Source organism: Hesperophylax consimilis, chromosome 29, assembly GCF_061612785.1.
Source record: "Hesperophylax consimilis isolate HC1 chromosome 29, BYU_Hcon_1.0, whole genome shotgun sequence".
NCBI lineage: Eukaryota > Metazoa > Arthropoda > Insecta > Trichoptera > Limnephilidae > Hesperophylax > Hesperophylax consimilis.
Window position 1 is genome coordinate 13653237 of NC_142864.1, and position 17175 is coordinate 13670411.

At 38.1% G+C, this 17175-nt stretch overlaps 1 protein-coding gene across 4 annotated transcripts in view; it reads right to left on the minus strand.

The window, feature by feature from the left end:
* The window catches only part of dop (microtubule-associated serine/threonine (MAST) protein kinase dop), a 234599-nt gene that overhangs the window by 13547 nt on the left and 203877 nt on the right, over positions 1-17175 (minus strand). For 3 of the 4 annotated variants that reach the window (XM_089649173.1, XM_089649172.1, XM_089649175.1), the window contains exons 24-30: positions 15909-16195; positions 14724-14850; positions 8972-9098; positions 8179-8355; positions 6751-6948; positions 4564-4775; positions 2005-2178 (exon numbers count right to left, since the gene is read on the minus strand). In XM_089649173.1, the coding sequence (XP_089505299.1) occupies positions 2005-2178; positions 4564-4775; positions 6751-6948; positions 8179-8355; positions 8972-9098; positions 14724-14850; positions 15909-16195 (1302 nt within the window). The remainder of the gene's footprint in view (positions 1-2004; positions 2179-4563; positions 4776-6750; positions 6949-8178; positions 8356-8971; positions 9099-14723; positions 14851-15908; positions 16196-17175) is intronic. The other variant, XM_089649174.1, reaches the window with a different exon arrangement.

The following is a 17175-nucleotide window of genomic DNA, read 5'->3' on the forward strand; positions in this document are numbered from 1 at the left end:
ACTGAACTTTAAAATAAGGACGGGTTGTTTCACAGAATTTGAACAATTCATCAAATTTCATAGCTGATTTTCAAGTTCTGTGAAGGTTCTATTCAAGTTCTGTTATTACATCATTATTGGCCAGTTGTTTCACAAAACTGAAATAATAACATAACTTTAAAATCACCTTTGAAATTTAATGAATTGTTCAAATTCTGTGAAATAACCCCTCCTTAATATTGTGAATTATTCAAATTCTGTGAAACAAACCCGTCCTAAGAGTTACACACGGACAGTGTTAAAACATCATTGGCTGTATTGTTGTGGAGGTGATAAAATTTTAATTTTATTAAGTGGCAAATTAAAAATATATTCATAATAACTTATACATATTAAAATTAATTAATTTACGTACATGAGTATTACTACTTGCAATGAAAATCTACAAAACAAAAGAATACAATTAATTCAATAAAATAACAATTATAAAGCTGCAAAGCTCATGATGGAAATACGTTGCATCCTGAAAACAACTGCGTTGACCTAGAAAATCCAGAGAGAAAAAGCTGTGCAAATTTCACAATGCCAGAACTCTCCGTTCATGAGTTTTTGTTGGCTCAGAAACAAACAGTTTTTCTGGTTCATAGTTAAGATTTTCAAACAGTAATACAGATATTATTGATGCAACAAACAAACATCAATTAAATTTGTATATGACAACATCTAAGAAAAATCAACACCCAAAGCAATACAGTGATATCTAAAACCTAAAATTTCAACACTTTTAAATATCATGCAACAACCAAAAAAATACAATAGGGTCAGTCAGGGTAAGTTCATTCTATGGGGCAATTACAGTCAATTCAAAATTCTTCCAAATGTCTGACGAAATTTTTTTACAATATTTTTAAGCATTGAATGAAAGAGCTTGAATTCACGAAAAGACGAACATCAATCGAATTGCTTTTTTACAATATATATTTACTGTCTGTTTTACGCGTGGTTTATATACAAGTGGTGAGTGGTAGAGACGTGGCGCGACTCGTGTCTTCTCCATAGACTTTGTGACGCACCACGTCGCCGTGTATAATTTACAGCATACAAAGTCTATGGAGGAGAAATGCATCCGCAACACTGGCGTCACCCGTCACTAGAATGGAATTAAAAATGGAATATTTTCACATATTTAAAAGAGTAAATTATTAAAATACCCAGCAGTGGCGGTGCGAACAAGGGTTTATTTTATGTGTTTTCAAAACTGATTAATTAATTGTACGAATAATGCACTTACCCCAATTGACCTTATAATTAAAATACTCTTATTACTTTGCTTGGAAACTATATAGGGTCTCCGGGGATAAAGTGCACTAACTTCGGGACGTGATTCTACATGATGATAGAAGTAAAAAAAAAAAAAAAACTTTTTTTTCCCATACTAAAATATTTTTCCATTAAAACAATTCAACTATTTTACCTCAAAACTACCATAAAACGTTGAAATTTCGAAAAAAGTTATTTATCTTTTCAGGTAGAATCACCCCCGTAGTTAGTGCCCTTTACTTCCGGACACCCTGTATATTTTTATCAATAAAGTTTCACTATTAAGTTGTCCAAAATTATTGTAGTACGCAGTTAGAGTTGAGGGGAACAACACATGTTTAGGATTGTGTGTGTCAGTGCATATGTAATACACTTTGAGAGTTTCAATGCCTTCTTATTGTAAGAAAGGGAGAAAAATGTACACAATCATAGAATTTGAATATACAAAAAATTCGAGATTTGAGCAAACCTCTCATTGTAATTTTTGCAAGGTTCCGTGTTCTCATCCCATGGTCAACAGGTTAACTCGAATAACATGTTTGAAACATGCTGTATGACAGCAATGCATCTGTGTTCGACTCAACTCTGTTTGCATTACCTTTAAAAATCTTTTTGGGACACACTACACAATTTGTCAGATTATACACCTGTTAGAATGGCATGCTTTTGACTAATCTACCATCGTTTATCATTGTTAAAACTCACCTTGTGGGGCTACTGGCAACGGGCCCGGGGCTTGGAGTTCTCGCGAGGGGGGACAGCGGAATGTGCCCGGCGCTCTTGCGTCTCGCGGCGCCCCCCTGGGAGCCCTTACCCCCCGCTCCCCCAGCACCCCCCGCCCCCCCCAGCTTGTGCTTCAGACCGTGCAGGGTGGAAGGCCTGAACACCAACGGGTTTGGTTAGTCAGGGGTTAGTTTGGACAAGTGAGAGTGGAGCTTGACGGAGTGGAGTGTTATTTTACATACATTTATTAAACAGCATGGACTAACTTTACAAAAAAATACCTTTGTAGTCGTGCGGCGCAAATCGAGGTTAGTCTGGGCCATAGAATAAAGAATAACACAAGAAGTGTCTAGTGGGCGTGTTTCGTGATCCAAATATACGCCCAATTTGCCCTATATTTCCATACAAAACTGTGTTTCACCACGAAATTCAAATGGGATGGCAATATACAATTTCAGGCAAGTGTAAGGGAGACAGACTGCGTGCTAAATAGTCTAGAACCAAAGGGTACTAAGTGAGTGGCACATTGGTTTCCATTCAAATTTGAATAGAAGGCACTTCTAATTTTCTTCTTTATTCTATGGTTTTGCCAGAAATAACACTGATGGAGAGTGGTATTATTTTACATATTAGATGTGTAATCTAACCTAACCTCACAAAATTTCACGAAGAGAAACATAACCTAACACTGTTCTTATATCCACTCATGCGATGGAGATGATTTTGATTCAGCCATTTGATTTAATTAATATCCAAATATTAATATGGAAACATATGAACTGCTTACTGCGGTTTAAAGCCAATGAATTCACATAGATTTCACCGTTCGCCCCATATTTTAACCTATTATAATATTTTTTTAATTACCTAAATTTGTATAGTTATCACTCGAGTGGATGTCAGATAGCTTCCTATACTTAATCACATTGCTATATGTCGCAACTGATCACATGATACTCGCTCTGTCTCGTCTGACGAGAGCTATGCTGGACCCAGTGGCGATGTGTGATGGAAAATTATTTATTTTTAGTTGAAAAAAAAATTAAAATTACATCTACATTTATACAACAAATATGCTCATTAATTGCTAGTTAAAATCCTTCGGGTACATGCTGATACACCCTGTACAGCTACAAATAAATATTTCATCATGGGCATTTGCAGACCTCGTTTAGAAGCTCCATAGCTCATGTTGGAAACATTTTTGCAAGCTGAAAATAGTTTAGAGGTCACCATTTGCGAGTTTTTGATTAGAGGACTGAATAAATACACGTACTAAAAATGCCTTGCATGAAGATTTTAATGGAAACCGATCCCTGACTGTATAGTGTAAAGGCGGGGGAGTTATGTAATTTAGTTCTAGCCCGTTTAGCATATTTATAGTAGAAACTCTTATAATTGAGAAGGAGTGTGTAGGATAGCCTGGAGGCCAACATGCAAATCTCTTTAAAATTAAATGCTAGCTCGCCTCAATTCTGAGCTGGAGGGGCATACCTACATACTAGAGACATCTCTTGGAGAACTGTAGAAACTCTATGAGCTACTAACACTAGAGCCATCTATACTAAGTAGCTCGAACTATCACAAAAATTATCGATTTTGGAACACGCAATCCACATCGCATTTCTTGTGTTTGTCTTTCACAAACAGACTTTCTGCTTTAGAGTGAAGTTGTAGAAAGGATTTTTATTTTTGGGTTAGAACAAATCAAACAAATTATTTTGACAGACATATGTACCAATGAGACCATTTTCTTTGAGGTTTTAATAAGGTTTCCTTATTAATTTACTGTGCAAGAAAAATTAGTATGAATAATTATTAACCTTTCCGGGAGTATGGACGCGAATGAACGACGGTACACACTTTCGCCAAAGGAGTATGGAAGGCTATGGACGACAGGGGTCGCATATTCATATTCGATGCATATTCTGTAAATATGCATCGTATTGCCATCTATGGGCATATTCCTGTGACTTTACACCAATTTTAAACATTTTACATCATTATCGACAGAGATACCGGCTGTTATTTATTTTGCATACTATCATAAAATTTAATCAAAAAATATATATCTTTATTTATGTAAAAAAAACTCACTCCCCAGAGCACAGCCAGAATTACGTAACTTACTCCCGGAAAGGTTAAATAACAATGGTTTTAGCACATGTTAAAAACAGCAATTAGAACACAATGTAAATAAGATTTAAAAATTATTTTTTACGTTACTAAAAAAAAAAACTGTTTAAACAAAACTACTTTTTTACTGCAGTACACCTATTTTAAAATGTCTTTTTAAACTATAAAAAAAAAATTGGTTTAACTGAGAATTGAACTTTCCTACCCAGGAACTGAAGTCATTCAAGTAAATCTACATATTTAAAAATACCAGTGGTTTAAAAAAAACTTTTTGCATTAAAAAATTATATATTTACATTCAAATTTTTTTTAAAAACGAACGAATAAATCTTATTGAAAATCTTATTTCTCAAACTGTACAGAACATTTTGTTATAAAATATTGTTCGCCGGCAAAATAACTCACCGTTGATAGTGATGAGACTTCTGCTCGCCGAGCATGGGTCGATCGCCGGCGGGGCTGGCAGGACTGGCCGGGGGAGGATTTCCATCACTGGGGGTGGGGGTCGGGGGGCCCAGCAGCAGCGAGGGAGGGGGCACGTTGATACGCTGGGGCGGAGAGCCGAAACGGGGGGCCGGACCCCCGGCCACCGGGGAAGCTAGGCCGGATGATACTATCTGGGAATGGAAAACAATACAAATTATTCAAAGTTTACAGAATATCTATCTAACCTAAATCATTTTTTTTTCATGAACGAAATTTGATTAGCTCAAACATAAACACTTTAAAAATTAAGCCTATTAAAAACAGATGTTTTAGACATGTGCAATTCCAGTAGGTCTTATTTAGGTAGGTGTAATTTTCTCCATGTGTAATTGGGTATGTGTGTAATTCTGGCATTGTAACATTGGTAAGTGAAATTCACACCTGTGTAAGTTCATCCTGTAACTGATAAAACTATGTTTGACCGTGTTAGAAATTTGGAGATTCTCAAAGAATGCAAAACTGAAGATAGCGCAGTGAATAAGATTAATAAGATTGTAACGGTGAAAGTTGGGGCGCCAAATGTAATGTATGAAATGGTGAAATGTAATGTAGGTACATTCCAATGTTTACAAAAAACGGTAGAGCAGAGATCTCATCTCAAGATTGTGGGATTAATTTCCTGTAGAGTAAGTTGGGAGATCATAAATAATAAGAGTGAATTCTTAATGGAAAATATATTGAAACCATCAAAAGTTACAACAAAGGAGTACAGATAATAACTATATAACCATAGGAATAAAAATAGGCACATACCAGATGGACTCCTGAATCAAACTAAACTAACTTTACGTGGTCGAGAGACGAAAGACTAACAACGGATGGCGAACGAAAACTTGTATTCGGTAGCGGGGAACGGACCCGGGAAGAAGGCCAGGACATCCTTCTCTTAGTGGAAGCGGGAGGACGCATCTCCTTCAATGGACGCCTGCAGGGTCATCAGGCCTGCAGCACGTGGTAGTCAACCAGACTCTTCTACGGAGACAGGACAGCAATCCGTTCTCTTAGGGGAAGTGGGAGGACGCAACTCCTTCAATGGACGCCTGCAGGGTCATCAGGCCTGCAGCACGTGGTAGTCAACCAGACTCTTCTACGGAGACAGGACAGCAATCCGTTCTCTTAGGGGAAGCGGGAGGACGCAACTCCTTCAATGGACGCCTGCAGGGTCATCAGGCCTGCAGCACGTGGTAGTCAACCAGACTCTTCTACGGAGCCAGGACAGCAATCCGTTCTCTTAGGGGAAGCGGGAGGACGCAACTCCTTCAATGGACGCCTGCAGGGGCATCAGGCCTGCAGCACGTGGTAGTCAACCAGACTCTTCTACGGAGCCAGGACAGCAATCCGTTCTCTTAGGGGAAGCGGGAGGACGCAACTCCTTCAATGGACGCCTGCAGGGGCATCAGGCCTGCAGCACGTGGTAGTCAACCAGGCTCGTCTTACAGACTTCGGGAACAGCAATCCGTTCCTTCGCGACGCGGGGAAACTCAGCCATCAACTACTAGCCATAGCTAGGACCGATCCATTTACGGTTTCAGTTCCGAAACACGAGTATACAAATATGACCAACGGCCAACACTGGATGAAAAGCGGGATTCCATAATCCCCACTAGAAATAATAATCAACACGAACTATTCGTGAAAGGATAAACACCCCGCGCCCTTTTTGAAAGAAAATAATAACTTCTATTCACATGATTAACTCAGATTGAAGCCCCTTTAAAGGAGAGTGACTGGATCCACCGACCCACCGGCCTAATGGGCCGGGGAGGAAGTGACCATAAACAAAACTGTCCTTCCTTCCTTCAAAATATTGCCAAAGTTCGAAAAAAATACCCATAGACAAAATAAACCCAATTAAGCAAGAACTTCTCTTGTCACAAAATATTTATGTGACACGCAGTGAATGGAAAGAGATGCCTAGATGGTTTGGATAAGTAGAGCGAATGAACGGAGAAAGGAGTGTATATAGGAGAATAATATATACTATGCAAAAGTGGGAAGTAGAAGAAGTCGAGGACACCTGAGAAAAACATGACATGACCTAGAGAATCAAATACTTGAATTAGGTCATGCCAAGAGTCTGAATAACAGAAGAGAATGTTTAGTTACCTGCTGCATCTCTGCAGAGGCCCGCTTGCTGGATATGCGCCGGAACAGGGAGGCCCTCCGGCGGCGCTCCGCAGGCTCTGCCCTCCTGTCCTGGTGGTGGCCCGCGCCCCGCCGACTGCCTGCGGCGGCCGCCTGACCGCCACCGCCTCCGCGGCCCACAGCCCTACCGGCCCAGGCACCACGCTTTCTACCGCCAGTCTGGAAATAGATTCAATTGTTAGAATGACGAAAATTACATTTAAAACCATTAAGGTCGTTCGTCCACAGGGATAAGCAAGTATTCGATACTCGATGATTCAAGTATCTTGGTGACTACTGCCATACATCTGTGCGGAGGTTGGAACACAGGCACACGTTTCCTACATGTTGTAAACTCGTCGGTGACGTCAGTCTCCGACAACCAGCTGTCGAAGTCTTTACCAAGTATCTATGTTCAAAGTTTCACTGTTCTGTCTTTAAAAGATAACACTACAAAGTATCTATGTTCAAAGTTTCACTGTTCTGTCTTTAAAAGATAACACTACAAAGTATCTATGTTCAAAGTTTCACTGTTCTGTCTTTAAAAGATAACACTACAAAGTATCTATGTTCAAAGTTTCACTGTTCTGTCTTTAAAAGATAACACTACAAAGTATCTATGTTCAAAGTTTCACTGTTCTGTCTTTAAAAGATAACACTACAAAGTATCTATGTTCAAAGTTTCACTGTTCTGCCTCAAAAAGATAACACTACAAAGTATCTATGTTCAAAGTTTCACTCTTCTGTCTTTAAAAGAGGACCCTGAAAAGTATCTTTGACACTTACGTTGCTGAGACTTTAAACACGGCGGAGCAATTAATAAATATGATATTTTAGCAAAACAATACACATGCTTTAGATCAATGCAAGGAACAAAATAGACAACAAAAAATTATAACTACAGTAGCTGTGAGTGGGGTTATGAAAGTCAGTTTTTCAAGAGGTTTTTATATTTCAGTAGGGACTTGTGCTGACTGTGCACAAGTTGTTTGCAACGTAAATACAAAACATCAGTATCGTATACTCGCATATTCCTGTGAAAGAAGGGCCTGAGAGTGAAAGATTCTAGAAACGTCATTTTGTATTTATTACATTTGAAAGGTCCCAGTTAAAAGCTGAAGTCCTTTACAGCTTTTTATCAGATGAGATCAGCTGACGAACGTAACAAACGTACAACAATTGTGATTTTCTGCTGATCAAAAATTGTTCAAAAGCTTCAAATGTCAAAAAACAAAAATGGCGGTGATCGGGCATTTGTTGACAATATTACATTTGAACTTCTGTGAAACACCCCAACATTAACACTGAATAAAACAGAACATTTATAAAAGAGAACATGGTAAAATAATAGGTAAGATATGTTTTTCTTTTCTACAATGTTCTGTTTTGTAATAGAAGCCATTTATTTACCTGTATAGTAGTCTGGTCTAATGGCAGAGCCCTGAGGGATGCCTGTCTTGGACTGGCCAGCAGCAGCCGCAGGACTTGGGTGTGCAGCAGACCCGCCACGCAGCAACCATTGAGCCACACTAGTAGGTCGCCCGCTCGGAGACCGGCTTGCCAAGCTGAACCTCCTTCGCTGACAGCCTGGAAAATAAATAATATATTTATCATACTTTCAATAAAATGGTGATTCACCAAAATATTACAGAGATTACAAGTGTAGAACAAAAAAACATATTGTAAGTGAGAAATGGCAAGAAATATACATAGACAAGTAGTAGAAGTACACTAAAGGTTCGGTTCGGTAAAAGCCAGTCCCAATTTATTCCATACGTTCTCATACAAATTGTAGCCATAGATGTCAAAGGAGCCAAGCCACAAATTTGGCGAAAATGAGCATTACAGTACACAAAAGCATTTCAAAGCCATGGAATATGGAAGCATAAGATGCCTAACTCTTTTGACTATCACACCAGTTTGCTATCCTTGCCATCTGTTACATCATTTCCAAAATACGATTTTTTGTAGTTATTCAACTAAAATAATAAAAAGAGAACACTACAAACTATCTATGTTCAAAGTTTCACTGTTCTGTCTTTAAAAGATAACACTGCAAAGTATTTATGTTCAAAGTTTCACTGTTCTGTTTTGAAAAGATAACACTACAAAGAATATGTTCAAAGTTTCACTGTTCTGTATTTAAAAAATTTAACATTTACAATTTTATTTAATATTGTAAAATATATTATTGGTGTCTTACGGAAACCAGATGGTGCATGGTGTAATAGTCTGTCTCCCCAAAGTAGACGCGGATTGTGTGAATGGTGAAGCCAAAGCCCTTGGGACCTCTCCTGATCACCATGGGCGGTTTGGACATCTGAAGCAAACTGGAAAACAAGTATAATCAATTAACATTGCAAGAAACTATTACATCAAATGGTTACTAGAAAATAAATACAATTGATAAATCTTCTTAATTATGTGCAAAGGAGGGCGGTCCTTCTGATTGACAATCCATTGTTAACAGACCGATTGCCATCTCTAATGCACAGACGCAATGTAGGCATGCTGAGTCCGTTCTACAGGTAATTTAATGGAGCCTGCTCTAAGGAGCTAGCAGCATTGATCCCTGATGCAAATTCGATGTACGGGAGCGAAACACCCATTTCCAGTTGATGAACGGGCCGCTTCTTCAACACGTTTTCGTGAAAGACGGTTCGTATTTGTAATGAACTACAGAAATCTGTTTTTCCTCCTTAGTATAATCTGGGCCTCTTCAATTAATAAATCCCTTTCTACAGCCCCTACCTTAACCCTCCTCACAACGCTGCCCAACCGAGTGGCAACATAGCTCCCCTGCCTTCACACTCTACAGACAAGGGCACTCTTATGAGGTGTCACATAAAAAAAAAATAACATAATGTTAGGAAGCTTTGTAGATGCACGCACAGATGGCAGTGCATAGAGCTTGCGTGGAAATCTGCAAGATGGAGCCAGTGGCCAGTTGTCACCATGGACACTGCGAAGGCTCTCAGACAATCTCACTGGCCCAGATTCCAATTAGCCAGCTTCTAGCTAGGTCGACTATCGAGTCACCAATATAATACGCGGAGTATTAATAAATATATACAGTAATACACAGTTTCTTTGTTTTTATTTGGTCGCTTAAAATTAGGCGAAAATCGACCACTCGCACCTAAAGTCGCATAGGACACTAGGTTTGTTTTCGTGTGCTTGAAAAAAGTTGCCTTTCATTTGTTTCAGGCTTCAAGCGAAAGTAGACCTAGACGTCTCTCTGTTTGCATAGAATTCAAGTTCAATTTTGCGTGTAAAAACGTGAAACTCGAGTCAGTGTAAGTTTGTATGAAAATGTTTACTAATTTTTTCGTTCGGGATAATTTGTCGACAAAAATTTGAGTAGCATCTAGCGGCGGAAACTGGAAGCGCTCGCGGCGCTATACGAAAGGGCGCATTACTCTCTCCGGCCGCCAGGTTCGCCCGACAAGCAAAAAATTGATTAAATCGGGAGAGCTTCGCGAAGTCACGTGATCAAGCAAAAACTACGCGGTATGCTTTTTTATAAAATCTACACGCTCAACTTGATGATTGCAATCCGTAGCATATACGCCGTCCGCCTTTAATATTATCGAAAAAAATCATCCTCCGAAGGTTAAGGAACGTTATTCGACCGTCCCACAAATGGCGTTCGGTTCAAAATGTGTCACAGTAACCGGCCAAACTTTTGACATTTGCTATTTTAACAAAAAATGCCAACAATCGGGCTTTTGGTTAGTCAGAGATAATAGCCGATCGTAGACAAGCAGCGAAATGTTGTGAATTCAAAGAAACAATAAAAACTGTGTAGGTACTTACTTGGCAGTATATTTTTAAAAATCGATAATGCTTTTGAACGAAATAAAATAAAGTTCGGTAAAAAATAATTTGACACGGATACCGTCGCCCCGTAGTGAAAAACTACATCAATAGCGTTACCCAAATTTTTAATTTCTACCAGGAGCGCAGAAATTGGAAAAGGTTAGCCTGGGAGCCATTCATATTTAAAGTTTTCATGTGTTTATTTTTTTACGAGTAGGGGTCTAATTGCGTTATGTAAATATTTTTTCGGTAAATTTTTAATAGTAGGTGCAGGTACCTACACAGATGGAATTCAAAGAAACAATAAAATATGTGTAGGTACTTACTTTGGCAGTATATATTTTTTTAAATCGATAGTGCTTTTGAACGAAATAAAATAAAGTTTGGTAAAAATAATTTGACACGGATACCGTCGCCCCGTAGTGAAAAACTACATCAATAGCGTCACGCAAATTTATAAATTGTACCAAGTAGTAGTAGCAGCAGTAGGAGTAGTAGTAGTAGTTGTAGGAGTAGGAGTAGGAGTAGGAGTAGGAGTAGGCGTAGGAGTAGGAGTAGGAGTAGGAGTAGGAGTAGGAGTAGGAGTAGGAGTAGGAGTAGGCGTAGGAGTAGGAGTAGGAGTAGGAGTAGGAGTAGGAGTAGGAGTAGGATTAGGAGTAGGAGTAGGAGTAGGAGTAGGAGTAGGAGCCGGAGTAGGAGTAGGAGTTGTAGTTGTAGTTGTAGTAGTGGTACCGTCGCCCCGTAGTGAAAAACTACATCAATAGCGTCACGCAAATTTATAAATTGTACCCAGAGCGCAGAAGTTATATAGGGTGAAGCGGTGTTATTGTTTTGTAAAATAAACATTTTTTAATCAAAAATTTTTCCAGTTTGAGTGTTTGTAATAAATTTGAGAGGCGGGCATGGGTACCGTCGCCCCGGGAGCCATTCATATTTTAAGTTTTTGTCTCTTTATTTTTTAACGAGTAGGTACCTAATTGCGTTATGAATATATTTTTTTGGTAATTTTTTTTTTAAATATATTAAGTTTGAAGATTTTTTTTTATATAATTTTTTCCAATAAAAGTTTTACATTTTACATGTTTGTAGAGCGATGTTTTTTTCCAAAATAAAACTCGCTGGGACTTTTGAAGAATGTCGATGAGAAAAACCGTACATACGATATGGGTATCAAATTACGCGTCTCGACTTACAGAATCCGAATGGCTCGGTGAAAAAATGATCGGTAAGCTCCTTGGCTCTTTTTTTTCTCAAAATATTCATTTCTTTCTAAACAAAAATATATTTTAATACATTTGTGGTCACACATTCATTGCTTCATTCACATGCAAGCATACATTTTCGTGTTAATTGAGCAATTTTTTTTTCCAAAATAACAACTTTTGAAGAATGTTGGTGACAAAAACCGTACATACGATATGGGTATCAAATTACGCGTCTCGACTTACAGAATCCGAATGGCTCGGTGAAAAATGATCGGTAAGCTCCTTGGCTCTTTTTTTTCTCAAAATATTCATTTCTTAATAAAACAAAAATATATTTTAATACATTTGTGGTCACACATTCATTGCTTCATTCACATGCAAGCATACATTTTCGTGTTAATTGAGCAATTTTTTTTTCCAAAATAACAACTTTTGAAGAATGTTGGTGACAAAAACCGTACATACGATATGGATATCAAATTACGCGTCTCGACTCACAGAATCCGAACGGCTCGGTGAAAAAATGATCAGTAAGCTCCTTGGCTCTTTTTTTTCTCAAAATATTCATTTCTTTTTAAACAAACATATATTTCAATACATTTGTGGTCACACATTCATTGCTTCATTCACATGCAAGCATACATATTTTTCGTGTTAATTGAGCAAATTTTTTTTCCAAAATAACAACTTTTGAAGAATGTTGGTGACAAAAACCGTACATACGATATGGATACCAAATTACGCGTCTCGACCTACACAACACGAATGGCTCGGTGAAAAAATGATCAGTAAGCTCCTTGGCTCTTTTTTTTCTCAAAATATCCATTTCTTTTTTTAAATTGTGTAGCCCCACACTCTTCGTCTCATCTACATTCAAACATCAGATCGCTTATCACATTTACCCATCAGTTGCCTGCAACGGGCAAAAAGCTAGTCCCTGATTAATATAAAGAACCTATTATTTATAAAACTCCTCCCACGACGAGTTGGAGAACTGTTTGTGCGAACACAACACAATACTCTCTCACTAATCCGTCACCGAAAACCGTAGAAGTATTTAATTAATGAAAAAACAACACTATCGATCTTTCATAAAATTTTCATTCTTTGATATAAAAAGTAAAGGTGTCGTGTTTACGCTTGCAAGAAGACTCCATTTTGTAAACTTATTCAAACAAAAAACGTGACCGAACGAAATGAACAAAAAAAATGTTACAAATACCCAGAGGACTAACCTATAACCGGAATGCCCTAAAATAACAATAATTAACTTCTTTTTTTTCAATTTTTCCATAGAATCAGTTTATTCAGAGTCAGTTTCTCTGCTGAGTTTCTCAAGATTATTTTTAATAGTGACTGGACAAAACTGCAATGTATTTTTCAACCAATCAGAAAAAGTTCAAATAATGACAAATATTCAAAGCGTTGACCGCACAAATCTTCGAGAATATTGTATGCAAAAGGACCACGCGCGGCTTACCGGCTGTCACTCTAGGTCTTGTAGTAACTTACATATTGATATTGTCATATCCTAGATCAAGGCTGCCCAACCTTTTTAACAGTTGGGCCAAATTGACGATTTTGAATCACTGGCGGGCCACTGAATACCTGACGGTTCCTATTTCCATGGGGGAGGGGGTTGTTAGAGAATTTCTATAAAACATAATTCCTCACAAAAAAATTCAAAATGAGTGCTCCCCACCAAATATTTGAAATCCATGGGGGGGGGGGGTGGCTACAAGATTCCATTTCGGACGCAAAAAATACTATATCAAAACCGGTGTATTTTTGTTTAAAAAGTAAGTTCAACAGGTTAGATTTTTTTCGTCGCTGATTCTCGGTCTGAGTAGCCCAAATAGCGATAAATCGCCTTCGTTGGCAACACTGGTGACCGCGCGCAAGCGGCATTGTTTGTTTTACCGCAGACCCGCGACACTTTTTCAAATTGGCGGATTGGCGGGTTTTTTGAAAATGGTTCACGCGGGCCACTTATAATTCGTTCGCGGGCCACATTATGGCCCGCGGGCCTGGGGTTGGGCAGCCTTGTCCTAGATGGTAGTTTAATAGTTTAATCATAGATGGCACTGGTAATGAATAAACCTGTCGATAATGCAGAGATAACAAATACGATTGCAAACACAAGTTCGGCGCCCAGAATCATTCCTATCGTTTTTAAAGTCTTTCGAGCTAATTGTAATCTGTCACTAAATAAACGTCCAAAGTATTTTGTCGACCCCCGAGTTGTTATTTAATTAACCCTTCAAGCCAATTTGTTCGCTTTTGGGAACAACTCATATGATGTCACAAAAATCGTTGGTGAGAAATATGATCTAATCGGTGTTAGAAAGAAAAAAACACCAAGCTTTATATTCGAATCTAGAAGTTAACCATAGTAGAATCGAAATGTGCACCTCCATGAAACCAGAGATTCCTAACACAATTTGAAAAAAAAAATTATAAGTCTTTATGAGAATTTTTTATTAATTATTTTTATATGTAACGACAAAAAGTGAGGTGACAGTAACGGTTGTTATAGATTTGTCTAATAAAAAGTTTTTGTATAATTTTTCGCTATCAGTAATTTTAGTCACAAAAAACGTAAGGTGAGCGATTTTAAATATCTTTTTATGTTTGCGTTCAATTTTTTTATTTAAAATAATGAAATTTGAAAGTGTATTTTTTCACCTTTCAAAAGCAGTTTTTAGTTTTCAGATACATTCAGAAATATTCCGTTTATTTGGATTTTTTAAATACTCTGACCGTCCAGCAAAATATGGCAGAGGCCGGAAAAGAGTTTGTGAGACAACCCGATGTTAGGCACAACATATATATTGCATTTTATTTTAATGATTTGGACGAAAACAGAGTTATTGCAAAAACTCTTTTCCGCAGGTGGGCTCAATTGATATTTCAGTAGTGAATTTGACTTACCCATGGTGCTGCAAAGACAGGGGAGTGAACCCTTCTCTGCAGGGAGAAGAATCCCTGCTGGAGTTGGTACTGGATGTGTTTCCGGCCGGAGGGGATGGGGCGCCACCAACGGAGCAGAATGAGTCTTCTGGAAACGGGAAACAAAATGATTAAATTTGAAAATAAATTCAAAGCAAACTTGAGTTCATTTAACTAGATTTCACTCGGGACTAAAGCAAAAACAACCGAAATTAGTATGTTTGATTCCCAATTAAAAAACCATTGACCAAGTATTACCTAGACGCGTGTGAACTTTAAAATTTACACCGAAACTTAAAATATTGGTTTAACCCATTGCAGCCCGCAAGAATATTTAATAAATAAATATTCTTATTTGTTAAGGCCAAAATGAAGACAATACCATCCTTGATAAAGTGACATTTTGATTTTTGTGTTTAACAAACCCAGTAGAAGTAATATCCAAAGGCAAAAATAATGTATAAGGTCGACACTGCAATTGCAGGGCTCCAGCTTCTAAGGGTTAAGAAAACATTTATCAAAAATAAAGTGCATTATCTCGCAGTCGAAAGAACGGAAGAAGCCTTGCTACCTTTTGTTAGTCTGCATGGAGCAAATTTGTCTTTCAACAAGTTCGTCCCAACACTCAATAGACTAGCTTTGTGAATTGTCATTTTTCAAACACAAATTTGAGGCAGTTAGCAATATTTCAGGTAGGGGATCGCAAGGACTTTATTATTAAAAATTCAATCAGCTATATGAATATTTAAAAAAAAAAAACACTTTATAGATAGCTTTGAGACGGCGTATCTGTTAAAGTAAGAATTGACAAAAATCTTACATTTCTTTCTAGTAAAACAACAACACTTTTGCCACAAAATGAATTATCGCTGGTACAACAAGTTTACATCAAGTTGGGTTGTTAAGCTCATCTCTATTTCTAGCGATGTGATGCCTTTCAGGCCGATAAAATGAACAAATTACAACATGGGATTTGAGAAATAACTTTGTGCTCTGTTTTATATTGTAGGGAACTTACATTTATATGTAGGCTTTCGAAGCGAGGAATCATAATTTGATGGGGAGTCATATTATGAAATTACTCTTAGGTGGAAATATAATAATTTTGGCATATTGGTGGAAATAACTCACTCTGGGAAAACGTTAAATAAGAAACAATTTTATTACCTGATTGTATGATCAAAGAAAGCCCTGATGCCGAAGCGCTCTTCTTTACATTCTTGTGTATGGGACTGGGCCCCACGTCTCCCGGTCTGACCACAGTGGTGACCTGACCCCCGCCTCCGTCCACCGAGGAACTGGTGACCAGGGTGGACGGGGTAAGGGGGGCTGTAGAGGTCACGCTCGCCAATCCGGACGTGAGCTGCGGCAGGGTGGACGCAAGGGTCACGGTGGAGGTCACAGCGGGTTTGCTGTGGTGGCTGGTGTCGCTGGATGAGTTGTTTGTGTCCACACTGTACAAATAAATTATTATTAAATAAAACTCGAGAGTCCCAACAGCTCCCTAGTAACCGGAACCATTGAGGTATGCTGTGAGGCTAAAGGATTATGGGGAGGAGAAGGAGGTGGGAAGAGGAAGGTAGAAAATTACATGATGTTAATAAGTTATGGGCCCAGGATATTATTGGCACGATCAACTAGTTTCTCCGCGACAATGTTTTATCAGGAAGTTGATAATAGGTTGCAGTTAGAGAACAGTTGGTTGTGTTGTGTTTGTGCAGTCGAGCTGTGAGAAAACATAATAGCGTCTAATTCAAGCTATATCGTGAGCGTACCCAAACTCAAAGGGCGCAAAACTATGGTGGGTGGTGCTTTGCGGCAGAAAACTTCTTAGGATTGGAAGGAACGCTAGGATCCATTAAGCCAGAGGAAAGTCAAGCACAATTTGATTGATTTGGCAGAAGATGCCAAGACCAGAGCCAAGTTTATATTGACAATAGATCCTTCCATTTACATCAAAGGAACTATGGGATAAATTGAAATCGTTTTATGATAATTCGGAATTTAACAGAAAGATAAGTCTGTTGAGAAACCTCTTTCATTTTGTCAGCCTAGTCAAGCACGTTTTTTCATTCAGAACCTAATTAATATCTTAATATTAACACATGACTATTCAGATCTGGTCACCAAACATGGCTAAAGCCCTTTCGAGCAATATTTCGATTCTAAATTATGGTCTTTCACCAGGGTGATACTGAGAGTATCTACCACTCTGAAACTGAAAAGATAACCCATACATCAAAGGAGCAGCTCATTCCAAAGAGATGAAAAATGCTCTTTTTTAGTAGACGTAAACCAGTAAACACAGAATTGGCCGAAACGTTGACAAATTATTTCCAATTGTGAAAATATTTTATTATAGGTACAATTTTGAAAATGACACTTAAATTCAAAGAAATTTTGAGTTCATTGAACCAGATTTAACATATGACCA